The sequence below is a fragment of the Vulpes lagopus genome, chromosome 23 (assembly GCF_018345385.1).
Source record: "Vulpes lagopus strain Blue_001 chromosome 23, ASM1834538v1, whole genome shotgun sequence".
In the NCBI taxonomy this organism is placed as follows: domain Eukaryota; kingdom Metazoa; phylum Chordata; class Mammalia; order Carnivora; family Canidae; genus Vulpes; species Vulpes lagopus.
The window spans coordinates 31,073,235-31,086,837 of NC_054846.1; the positions used below are offsets into that span (position 1 = coordinate 31,073,235).

Sequence of the window (13,603 nt, forward strand, 5' to 3'; positions counted from 1 at the left end):
TAGGATCTGCCTTGAACTTATTTTTGTGAGAAGTATGAGATAGGGGTCCATCTTTTTTTCCCGTTCATCATGAAGTTGTTCTAATACCATTTTTTGATAAAACTTCTTTCTCCCAATGAGTGGCCTTTGGTGCCTTTGTCAAAAGCAGTTTACCTAGTATATGTGGGTTTATTTACGGGTTCTATTCAGTTCCATTGGTCTATGTTCTGTGTGGTATCCTGATAGCATATTGATTTTTGTAGCTTTGTGGTATAGGTCTTATTGTTATTGTTTCAGCTCTCCAACTTGTTTTTCAAGATTGTCTTGAGTCTTTTAAGTTTATTGCTTTCCATATAAATTTTAATATTAACTTATCCATTTCTACAAATAAATTATTGGGTTTTGATTGGAATTACAATGAATCTGTAATTCAATTTGGGGAGTATTAATGTTTTAAGAATACAGAGTCTTCTAGTCCATGAACATGGTATATCTCTAGTATTTATGTTTTCTTTAATATCTCTCATCAACATTTTGTTGTTTTAAAAATAGGAATCCTAAATATCTTTTGTTAAATTTAATCCTAAATATTTTATGTTTTTCAATTTTATTGTAATTGGAATTGTTTTTAAAATTTTCTGATTTCATGTGGCTTGTATAAAAATTCAATTGAATCTCACTACCTTTAGCATTGTTAAATTCACATTTTTGTTTTGTAGAGTTTTTAGAATTTTCTAAATGGATAGCTTTGCTGTTTGTGAATTAGCAACAGTTTTACTTCTTTTTTTCTTCAATCTGTAGGCCTTTTGTGTTCATTAAAAAGTTTTTTTTTTTATTTACTGTTAGCTGACATCTCCAATGAACTTTTGAATAAAAGGATAGTGGATATTCTTGCATTGTTCCCAGGCCTTGATAGGAAACATGAAATATTTCATCATTCATTTTGAGGTTAGCTGTGTTTTTTTTTTCCCCCCTAGATTCCTTTATCAGATTGAGGGCACTCCTATCCGTACTAGTTTTGTTAAAACTTTTTTTGTCAGCTTCTTTTTCTGTATCTATTGATCATATGATTTTTCTCCTTTATTCTGTTAATATGGTAAATTACATGGGTTGCTTTTTTAAATAGTAAACCAATCTTGCTTTCCTGGGATAATTCCTACTTGATCATCTTGTATTATTCTTTTCATATATTGCTGTATTTGACTTGATAATACTTTGCTTAGAATTTTCTGTGCATTCATGGGGATTTGTTGGTCTGCAGTTTCTTTAATATCATCATCATGGTTTTGGAATCAAGGTTATGTTGGTCTTAAAAATAAATTGACAGTTTTCTTTCTTTATGAAAGGGTTTGTGATAGGTATAATTTATTTTTTAAGTGTTTTATTGAATTCATCAATGAATCAACTGACCTGAAGTTCCCTCTGGGTTGCTTCTTAATTTGGAGTTATATTTATTTAATAGATACAGAGCTATTAATTGTTTTCAAATATTTTACTTGAGTCAGTTTTGGTAATTTGTGTCTTTGAAGAAATTTGTCCATTTCATCTAAACTTCAAATTTATCAGTACAGTAAGATCATTACACTTTTAAGATCTGTAGTATCTGTAGTGATGTCTTTATTATTTACTCTGGTAATTTATGTTCTCTATCTTTTTCTTGATCAGTCTAACTTGGGGTTTATCAATTTCATAAAAAAAACTTTTGATTTTGTCAAATTTTTTTAGATTAGAACTTTATTTTTAAAAATTATTTTATTTTAAGTAAGCTCCATGCCCAATAGGGGCTCAAAACTCACAACCTGGAGATTAAGAGTTGCATGCTCTACCAACTGAGCCAGCCAGGCATCCCTGATTTTGTCAATTTTCTATTTCATTTATTTCTCATCTTCTCTTTAGTATTTTCTAATGTAGACTTTGGTTTCAGTTCTTTTTTTTTTTTTTTAATAGCTTTTTAATGTGGAAGCTTCCCTGTGACTTCACCTTTTGTAGTATCTGTTTCATTTTCAGTTACTCACCCTCTTTGTATTTTGTCAGGTTTCTGCAGGTGATTATTATATGTCATAGTATAGCATGACGCTTTTTCAACAGATAGAATAAATTACCTTGAGGAAGATTGTCTTTTCCCATTTGTACTAAGTGCTTAATGGCCTTATGACAACTCTGAGTATAAGGGTAGGTTAGTTTAGAAGATACTAGGATCTAAAAGATTCAGTGATATATGAAAATTCAGATGTCCTTGGTGGCAGAAGGGGTGTGTGCCTGCAGACATAACTCATATTTTTATAAAAGTGCTGAGATGGAGCATCTTTTCTTCACTTCTAAGGTAGAATTAGTCTCTTGCTTAGCTTGTTCTTGATGTTGATGCTTGCACTGGGTCTTTCCATAAGATCTTCAGTGGACACATAACTTACCAGAATTTTGGTAGATAAAAATCAGTTCCATTCCATTCATCTGGATATATCTTCAAAGGAGGGCTTATGACTAGTCACATTTCAGTAGACTTTACCTTTAAAGGCCAAATAGGCCACTTGAGTTGACAGACTTGATCTGTGTCAAGGGTATGAAGGTTTTTGACTCTCAGTAGTAAAAATGGAAGCTGAGAGCCTTGGAAAGATATCCTTTAGGAAAATGAAATAAAAACCCATCAGATTGATGATAATTAAGTTGTTTGACAGCTTTATGGTTTTTGTCTTTGTTTGGGAGTGATGATAAAAGAAATTTCTTGTATTATTTCTAGTGAAATAAGTCCTGATACTTTGAATTTGAAGATATAGAAGTGCATTGCATGGCATTCCTTCTCACTGTTAGCATCATGGTTTAGGGTGCATAGGTATTTGGGGAGCACATGTGATCCCTTATATCATCCCCTGAGTAATTTAATTAAATTAATTTACTTCTGGAACCCAGTCATCAGTCCATGAAGATGACTTCCAAGTTGGTTCTTGTTCTTCTTCCCAAGGCCCTGTAATCCCAAAGGTGCTTCCGTTTCTAACGGGCTCAATGTAAATGGGCCCATTTCTATTGTATGTTCTAATCTTATGTTTAGAACTCACTCAAGCTTCCCTATCATGTTGAGATAGAGAAACCTTTTAATACTAAAGTCTTTTTTTTTTTTGGTCTATATACTTTATGGAAATGTTTTGTTTTATTTTTATTTTTTATGTGGAATATTGTATTTCTTCTGTACTACCTTGGAAAAAAGACTAGGTAAACACATCTGGGTTTGGCTAAACTTTACCCCTGATCCCAGGGCTCAGCCCAAAGAACAGTGTAAAGTTTCTCCTTTTATCAAGGCCCACTTCCATCTGTGTATCCAACTGTACTTCCAACTGTGATTTTACAATATATTTTCATTAGTGTACAGTGTAATGTACTTTCTAATATCCTTTGTGATTTTATTCTTTGATACATGGAGTATTTAGAAGTATGTTGTTTACTTTCCAAGTATTTGGAGCTTTTCTTGATAGCTGTTACTGACATCTAATTTAATTCTGTGAACAGAGAACATACTCTGTAAAATTTAGACTTTTCATATGGTCTTATCACCCAGTGTATGGTTTATCTTGGTTAATTTTCCATGTGTACCAATGTATATTCTCTGTTGGATAAAGTGTTTTATAAATATCAACTAGGCAAGGTGATTAATAATGCTTAGAAAAAGGTTTTTTTTGTTTGACTATAGTTGACACACAATGTTACATTAGTTTCAGGTATACAGAATAGTGATTCAGCATCTCTATGTGTTCTGCTAAGCTCACCACAATGGTGACCATCTGTCACCAGACAACACTATTACAATACCATTGACCAGGTTCCCTATTTTGTATCTTTTTGTTCCCTTGATTTATTCATTCCAGATAATGTTTAACTTTCAATATACTTGCCTTTTTTCCCCCCTGTGGTTCTGTCAGTTTCTGAGAAAGGAGTGCTAAGTTTCCAACTATGATTATAGATTTATTATTTCCTTTAGGACCCTTTTTAAAATTAGTTTTACAGTAAACATGGAAGGCTTTATTTCTTTTTGCCTTCTTTGATTCACATAGTCTTATGATTTTATAATAATTATTTATGGGAAAGTAGCATAGTTATATATATCAAGTCCTAATTTTAGAGTTGTGTATAAATATAATTCTGGTAATGTATGAATACCCACCTTCCACAATGTGGCTAGTACATCTTTTAACAACCTCTCTTTAACATATTAAATTTATACTGATTAAAAAAATAAATAAATAAATAAATTTATACTGATTGTATAAAGTATATCAGAAGTAGTATGCATTCCAGAAATACTACTTTGCATCTGGTTTTATTTTCACTTTAAAAATGGTTGATCTTTAATAAATGTGTTTTTCTTTTGTGTGTGTGTGTGTGTGTGTGTGTGTGTGTGTGTGTGTGTGTTTTTCTTTTGGTGAGTAATTTTATTCCTTTTATCAAAGCAGCAGCAGTTTTTAACTTTCTTAAAGCTATATCTTCATTTCCTTATTCTTGAAGCTTATTCACTCAGGTGTAGAAAACTTAATGTTAAGGGACAAAAGATAACAAGTCTGTAGTATATTCTGCTAGGCTCTAGAATAAAGTAAATAGTTCGTCTTTTCTCTATGTTTGAAACGAAATATCTCTCTCTTTTTTTAGTTTTTTTTTTCTGGGTTAATCATGTTTTGAAGCTTAATATATAAAGAAACAATGTGTTTTATATTTTCAAGGAAGAAGACCAAGTTCTCTATATGCGTGGGGGTTAACACAATGTATAGGTTCTTTAAAGTACATGGAAAACCTTTTCTGGCTATTGTAGACTAGAGGCTCTGCTATATGTACAATTTGAGGGGCATCCATTGCAACAGACAAGACTGGATTGAGTAAGGAGTCTTAGATAGTCTTGGCTTTACCATTAATTTAACTTGAAGAAAACCATCTTTATCTGTTAAGCAATCAGATCAGATTTAAGGATTTTCAGTTTTATGACATTAAATTATGATTTTTACTTCTGAACTACACAAAGTTTTAAAACAAAATTATTAATTTAAAAATAGCAATTTTTAATGCTAAGTTAGGAATGGTAAATTATGCATTATTTTAAAAACTTGTTTCTTAAATATTTAGAGTATCCAGTACAAAGTTGGATCTACAGAAAAAATCTGAAGCCCTTGAAAATATTAAGCAAATGCTTACCGAGCAAGAGGAAGAAAAAAAAATCCTTAAACGAGAAATTGAAAATTTAAGTCAAGATGCAAAGATGCAGCACAAGGAATTGAATAACAAAATTCAGACAGCAGCAGCAGAACTACAAAAAGTAAAGATGGAGAAAGAAACTCTAATGACAGAGCTTTCTGCAACAAAAGAGAATTTTTCAAAAGTTTCTGAATCTTTGAAGAACTCTAAAAGTGAATTTGAAAAGGAAAATCAGAAAGGAAAAGCTGCTATATTAGATTTGGTTAGTTGTTTATGTTCACTACGTTAGGTAGAAGTGATTTTTATTTAAAATATACTGGTTTTTCTTCTTAAACCCACTGTTGACTTTTTATCCTACATTTAAGTGATTTTAAATAATTCTTATGAGGAAAGAAAGTGGGATTGCTTAACCTGAGAAAAAGATATTAGTGTTTGTGTGTAAAATTTCCAGAGGCCCAGGAAGCTTTTAGTTGGATATACAGTTTTTCTCTATTGTGTTATGATGGATTTGTGAGAGATAGCTGCCTATATGTACTCAGAGACATTTTCACAGAGAATGTGGCTGCTGGTACAAATGTTATTCACTTGCCTGAAAAAAAAAACAAAAAGATCAGAAAGACCTTGTTGACTTTTAATTCTGGTACTAGAAACTTTCTAATTCTCTACTGAATATTCTAAGACTCTAGATAATACCCTGTCTTAGAGATACCATAAAACATATTTAAACTATATGAAACAAAAGTCACACAGTTTCAGGCAATGCTTAATGGGGGCTTGTATTCTCAGAAATATTTTATCCCGTGAATGCCTGAGTGGCTCAGTTGGTTAAGCATCTTGATCTTGACTCAGGTCATGATCCTCAGGATCCTGGGATTGAGACTCCTGTTGGGCTCAGCATGGAGTCAGCTTGAGTTTCTCTCCCTGTGCCCCTCCCCCACTCGTACTCACTCTCTTGCTCTCTCTCTCTCTCTCTCTCTAAAATAAATAAATCAATCTTCAAAAAAAAAAAGAAAGATTTTAACATGGAATAACAGAGTAACAGCAAAAGTAAAATTCTCTTGTTTTAAATATAAAAGTCAGTGAAAGTATTTAGTAGCACAAAAAATATATGATATTTGTATGGTTACTTTTATGTTCCTTTCTGTTTGGAGAAAACATTTCCTATCTTTACATCTTTCCTTTTAAGTTGTGATTGTTTTATGTGAATTTATATGTATATAATATATATGTATACATAAACATTTATATGTAATATAAATCATATTTAGTAATATGTAATTATTCTTTATTATTTTAACACTTTCTTTTGTAAAAATTTCCTTTCTTCCATTTTTAAAAAAAATATATATTTATTTATGAGAGACAGAAGCAGAGGGAGAAGCAGGCTCCGTGCAGGGAGCCCAATATGGGACTTGATCCTGGGACTCCAAGGATCACGCCCTGGATTGAAGGCAGGTGCTCAATCGCTGAGCCAGCCAGGCATCCCTCCTTTCTTCCATTTGGTTGAATATTGTTGTTTTACTTTTATGAGCTTTTTAAAAAATAGCTCCCTGCCCAAATGGGGCTTGAATTCAGTACCCTGAAATCAAGTCACATGTTCTACCAACTGAGCCCAGGTGCCCCTTGTTATCCTACTTCTAAAATAGCATGACAAGTTAATTAATTACAATTAATTGTGTGACATAAAAATATGGTTCCTAAAGTGTTGTGCTGGTTGATGATAGAAGCTCTTAATCTTTTTCTGTCCCTCTACTTTACTGCTATAATATTTGGCTGTTGTATAACTGAAATGGATGATTCTATCCCATGCTAAACCATCAGTGATTGTAGTTTATTTCCATGTGTAGATCTTACTAAGCATATAAATCAAACTTCTTAAACTTACTACAAATACTTTCTGTATAATGTAGTTTTAATTTGTTTTTAGGAAAAAACTTGCAAGGAATTAAAGCATCAGCTTCAGGTACAGACAGAGAATACACTTAAGGAACAGAATGAACTGAAAAAGTCACTTGAAAAAGAGAAGCAGGTAAGATTTTTTCCTGTAAATAAAATATGAAGAATAATAAAGTCTTTGTTTTCAAAATAATTTCACACTGACTTAAGTCAAAGGAAGTTTATTTCTCTGAAATGTAATGGATCACAAAAATAGTTTAAAATTGTCATTTATGTTCTATCTACTACTAAAAAGATTTAAGCTAGGTTATAATAAAAGACCCAAAATAAAGGATTATAACTAATAAAGTTAATTGAGTCAACTTACTATAGAATTATAACTAGATAATTTAGATTAAGGAACATTATTATAATTGGGAAAAATACCTTGATAGGCTTTCCATAGAAATAACATTATAATGGCTCTTTATTTCATGTATGTCTATGTTTAATGGTATATTAATGGTTGTATAAAAATAGTTTTTTCTGTGATTAATGCTTTTATTACTCTCCATCAAAAATAAGCAAGTGAGTAACTAAATGGGTATAATATATAATTCTTATTCTCTGAAGACCTACCTCTAGCAGTTAGAGTCTAGGAATACAGTTTTTCTAGAGATCTGGTTTGTTAAAGCAGCAAAACCTAGACCTCAGAAGTCTTTTATGTGATTGTAGTCTGGTTGTTGATTCAGAGGAGACCACCTGTGTTTTAGATACCTGTCATCAAGTGGCAAAGTTATAGTGGCTTAGTGCCAAGCTCTGAATCCAGATTGTCCAGATTTATATCCTGACTGTGCCATTTGCTAGGTATGTTCTTTTGCCTTGTTTTAGGCAAATTGCTTAATCTCTCTGTGCTCTTGTTTCCTCAGCAGTAAAATGGGGCTAATAATAATCTATGCCACAGGATTATTGTAATTTTTAAAAATTCTATTTAAATTCAGTTAACTGAGATACAGTGTATTACTCGTTTCAGAGGTAGGGGTCAGTGATTCATTAGTCATATATAACACCCAGTGCTCATTATATCACATGCCCTCCTTAATGTCCATCACTCAGTTACCTATCCCCTCACCTCCTCCCCTCTAGCTACTCTGAGTTTTGTTTCCTATGATTAAGAGTCTCTTATGGTTTGTCTCCCTGTCTGATTTTGTCATTTTATTTTTTCCTCTCTTCCCCTATGAACCACTGTTTTGTTTCATAAATTCCACATGTGTGAGATCATGCAAAAATTGCCTTTTCTGATTGACTTATTTCACTTAGCATAATATCTTCTGGTTCCAACCACGTCGTTGCAAATGGCAAGATTTCATTTTTTTTTGATGGCTGAGTAGTATTCCATTGTATATATACCACGTCCTCTTTATCCATTTATCTCTCGATGGACATCTGGGCTCTTTCCATAGTTCGGCTATTGTGGACATTGCTGCTATAAACATTGGGGTGCAGGTGCCCCTTCAGATCACTACATCAATATCTTTGGGGTAAATACCCAGTATGCAATTGCTGGTTCGTGGGGTAGCTCTATTTTTAACTTCTTGAGGAGCCTCCACACTGTTTTCCAGAGTGGCTGCACCGGCATGCATTCCCACCAGCAATGTAAGAGGGTTCCCCTTTCTCTGCATCATTGCCAACATCTGTGGTTTCCTGACTTGTTAATTTTAGCTATTCTGACTAGAATAAGGTGGTATCTCATTGTGCTTTTGATTTGTATTTCCCTGATGCCAGGTGATGTAGAGCATTTTCTTATGTGACTGTTGGCCATGTGTACTTCAGAGAAATGTCTGTTCATGTCTTCTGCCCATCTCTTGATTTGATTATTTGTTCTTTGGGTGTTGCATTTGATAAGTTCTTTATAGATTTTGGATACTAGCCCTTTATCTGATGTGTCATTTGCAAATATCTTCTCCCATTCTGTCGGTTGCCTTTTGGTTTTGTTAACTGTTTCCTTTGCTGTGCAAAAAGCTTTTTATCCTGATGAAGTCCCATAAGTTCATTTTTGTCTTTGTTTCTCTTGCCTTTGAAGACATGTCTAGCAAGAAGTTGCTGCAGCCAAGGTCAGAGAAGTTGCTGCCTGTGTTCTTCTCTGGGATTTTAATGGATTCCTATCTCCATTCATTTTGAGTCTATTTTTGTGTATGGTGTGAGGAAATGGTCCAGTTTCTTTCTTCTACATGTAGCTGTCCAGTTTTCCCAGTATCATTCGTTGAAGAGACTTTTTTCCATTAGATTTCTTTCCTGCTTTGTCAAAGATTAGTTGATCATGGAGTTGAGGGTCCATTTCTGGGTTCTCTATTCTGTTCCATTGATCTGTATGTCTGTTTTTGTGCCAGTACCATATTGTCTTGATGATTGCAGCTTTGTAATAGAGCTTGAAGTCCAGAATTATGATGCCATCAGTTTTGGTTTATTTTTCAACAATCCTTTGGCAATTTGGGGTCTTTTCTGGTTCCATATACATTTTGGGATTATTGTTCCATCTCTGTGAAATAATTTGATGGTATTTTGATAGGGATTGCATTGAATGTATAGATTGCTCTAGGTAGCATAGACGTTTTAACAATATTTGTTTATCCAATCCCTGAGCTTGGAATGTTTTTCCATTCTTTTATGTCTTCCTCAATTTATTTCATGAGTGTTCTATAGTTTTCTGAGTACTGATCCTTTACCTCTTTGGTTAGGCTTATTCCTTAGATATCTTATGGTTTGGGGTGCAATTGTAAATGCGATGGACTCCTTAATTTCTCTTTCTTCTGTCTCGTTAGTGTACAGGAATGCAACTGATTTCTGTGCATTGATTTTATATCCTTCCACTTTCCTGAATTCCTGTATGATTTCTAGAAATTTTGGGGTCAAGTCTTTTGTGTTTTCTTTATAGAGTATCATGTCATCTGCAAAGAGTGAGAGTTTGACTTTTTTGTAGATTCAGATGCCTTTTAGTTATTTTCGTTGTCTGATTGCTCAGGCTAGGACTTCTAGTACAGTATTGAACAGCAGTGGTGATAGTGGATATCCCTGATGTGTTCTTGTATTCTTGAAAAGCTGTCAGTTTTCCCCCATTGAAAATGTTACTGTGGGCTTCTTGTGTATGGCTTTTATGATATTGAGATATGTTCACTCTATCTCTACAGTATGAAGAGTTTTAATTAAGAAAGGATGCTGTACTTTATAAAATGCATTTTCTGCATCTATATGTTGAGAGAATCATACAGTTCTTGTTCTTTCTTTTATTAAACTAAACTTTTATTAGTGTATCAGATTGATTGATTTGTGGATGTTGGACCCCCTTGCAGCCCAGGAATAAATCCCAGTTGGTCGTGGTGCATAATCTTTTTAATGAATTGTTGGATCCTATTGGCTAGTATTTTGATGAGAATTTTGGTGTCCATGTTCATCAGGGATATTGGTGTGTGATTCTCCTTTTTGGTGAGGTCTTTGGTTTTGGGATCAAGGTAATGCTGGCATCATAGAAAGAGTTTGGAAGTTTTCCTTTCATTTCTATTTTTTGAAACAGCTTCAGAAAAATAGGTATTGTCTTTAAATATTTTATTTATTTATTCGTAAGAGATACAAAGAGAGAGAGGCAGAGACAACAGGCATAGGGAGAAGCAGGCTCTGTGCAGGGTGCCCGATATAGGACTCAATACGGGGACTCCAGGATCGCGGCCTGAGCCCAAGGCAGATGCTCAGCCACTGAGCCACCCAGGCGTCCCCAGAAGAATAGGTATTAATTCTTTAAATGTTTGGTAGAATTGCCCTGGGAAGCCATCCAGCCCTGGGCTCTTGTTTGTTGGGAGATTTTTGATTACTGCTTCAATTTCCTTGCTGGTTATGGATCTGTTAAGATTTTCTATTTCTTTTTGTTTCAGTTTTGATAATTTTTTTTTTTAAGATTTTATTCATTTATTCATGAGAGACACAGAGAGAGAGGGGCAGAGCATAGGCAGAGGAGAAGCAGGCTCCATGCAGGGAGCCCGATGCGGGACTCAATCCTGGGACTCCAGGATCGTGCCCTGAGCCTAAGGCAGACACTCAGTCCCTGAGCCACACAGGCATCCTGCAGTTTTGGTAGTGTATACATCTCTAGGAATGCATCCATTTCTTCCAGATTGTCTAATTTGTTGGCATATAGTTGCTCATAATATATTCTTATAATTGTCTGTGTTTCTTTGGTGTTGGTTGTGATCTCTCCTCTTTCTTATATGATTTTATTTATTTGGGTCTTTTTTTTTTTTTTCTTTTTGTAAAGTTTGGTGAGGGGTTTATCAGTCTTATTAATTCTTTCAAAGAACCAGTTCTTAGTTGTGTTGATCTGTTCTACTGTTCTTTTGGTTTCTATTTCATTGATTTCTGCTCTAATCTTTGTTATTTCTCTTCTCCTGCTGAGTTTAGGCTTTATTTGGTGTTCTTTCTCCAGCTCTTTTAGGTGTAAGGTTAGGTTGTATATTTGAGAACTTTCTTGTTTTTTGAGAAAATATGCCATAGGATTATTATAAGAGATAAATAGGCTTAAATATTTCAAAGTGCTTGCAACTCTTAACATAACAAAATGACAAAATAAATGCTCAAATGTCAGTTTTCACTTTATCATTGGTTATCATATTATAATAATCATCATTGTTATACTACCTGACTCCTGTTTTGCACAAAAATATTTTCCTTTGTGTGGGAGATAAGCTGAAGCAACCATATTTAGAAGTGAAACTTTTCAAAATTAACTTTGAATATGGTCAAACACTCAAGTTAAGTTCATAAGGCAAAATGCATAAAACATGGAAACATGACTTTGGCTGGAAGGGCAGGAGATCATTGTAGTTCACTCTGACCATAGTAGAACCTCAACGTGACTTCTGTATGATACCTAATTTTGAACAGAATTATATCCTAGTAGATTATAAAAACAAGGTAGTAGCACAATATTCCCCAGAGCTCTGAATGAGGAAACTATTACATGGTATAGTTTAGTATCATCAGACATAGACTAAACATATTTGCCAAAAATGATTTTTTTTGCCATAGTTGATATGGAGCTATCCGTTTTGATTAATCATGGCTAATAAGCTAAGTTGGCATTTTGAGAATATTCTTGAAAGATAGTAGACATTCCAGAAATCTAAAGATTGATGTCAATATACCTATTTTCTACAATACAAGTTTATACTATTCTAGCTCATTTATAAGCTCTATAATACATACTGGTATAATATGTACTAAATATATACTTACAAGTTAGAAAGGGAGATAAGGTTAAACACATATTGAAGATTAATCCGGCATGTTATCTAATAGTAAATAGTGTCAATTAGGAAAGCTCCATGAGGGCAGAGATTTTTTTTGTTTGGTATTTTGATTTACTGCTGGTCACCTTTGGCCACCAGGCTTAGTAGTTTCTACCTAGAGTAGTGCTTGGCATTTAGAAGGTCCCCAGTAAACGTGTCTTGATTGAATGATGAATGCTAATAAACAGATTTTATTTTCTTTTAGACTTCTCATCAGTTGAAGTTAGAACTCAATTCAGTTCAGGGACAAGTTGTACAGGCCCAGAATACTTTAAAACAAAAGGAAAAAGAAGAACAACAACTTCAGGGGACCATAAATGAGCTGAAGAAATTGACTGAACAGAAGAAAAAGCAAATTGAAGCACTCCAAGGAGAAGTTAAAACTGCTATTTCACAGAAGGTAAGTAATACGATATTTGTTTACTTTTTATGGGAAGAAAAACTTTGCAGTTAAGATAATAATATGATAACAGATGAGTTGCAGCAAAGAAAAATTTATATATGTTCAAATTTTTCTAAGTAATTTTTCTAAGTATTTTTTAATGTATAAAAGCTCTTAATTATGTAACTAAATATGTAAGTCTGGATTTCCATTCACTAGAACCATGTTTTTAGATAATCTTTATTTAAAATTAATCATCTGATATAAAATTACCTTTTTTTAAAAAAAAAATTCATGAGAGACATAGAGAGTGAGAGAGAGGCAGAGACACAGGCAGAGGGAAAAGCAGGCTCCACGCAGGGAGCCCGATGTGGGACTCGATCCCAGGTCTCCAGGATCCCACCCTGGGCCGAAGGTGGCGCTAAACTGCTGAGCCACCGGAGCTGCCCTAAAATTACCTTTTTATGTAATAATATAATTAACACTTAATGTTATGGAAATAATTTATATAATATTTCTAGTGCATTAGAAAATTTTAAAGGAATTTAAAAATAAATTATCCTTATTAAGGGAAGATAATCAAGAACAAAACCCATAAAATGGTACATATTAAAAAAATTCAGGAGTGTAGGTTTTATATAGTTAAAATTGTTTGATATTTCAAGTTACATCTTATTGGTCTTCATTTCTCAACTATTCTAATTCATTATTGAGCATCTATTTTTTATTCTTAAATATATTTTAGTACTTGTCTATACCAAGAGTTGACAAGATAGATTGTACTTAATAGTTGAACAAAAATAACTTTTCATTACTGTTGGTATGTGCATGCCAGTTGGTCAATGGAGAAGAGAGAAGT

At 33.4% G+C, this 13,603-nt stretch overlaps 1 protein-coding gene across 4 annotated transcripts in view; it reads left to right on the top strand.

Annotated features, from left to right (window-relative positions):
* Window positions 1–13,603, top strand: part of EEA1 (early endosome antigen 1) — a 110,969-nt gene that overhangs the window by 78,182 nt on the left and 19,184 nt on the right. For all 4 annotated transcript variants that reach the window (XM_041738110.1, XM_041738111.1, XM_041738112.1 and 1 more), the window contains 3 exons: window positions 5,083–5,413; window positions 7,079–7,180; window positions 12,568–12,762. In XM_041738110.1, the coding sequence (XP_041594044.1) occupies window positions 5,083–5,413; window positions 7,079–7,180; window positions 12,568–12,762 (628 nt within the window). The remainder of the gene's footprint in view (window positions 1–5,082; window positions 5,414–7,078; window positions 7,181–12,567; window positions 12,763–13,603) is intronic.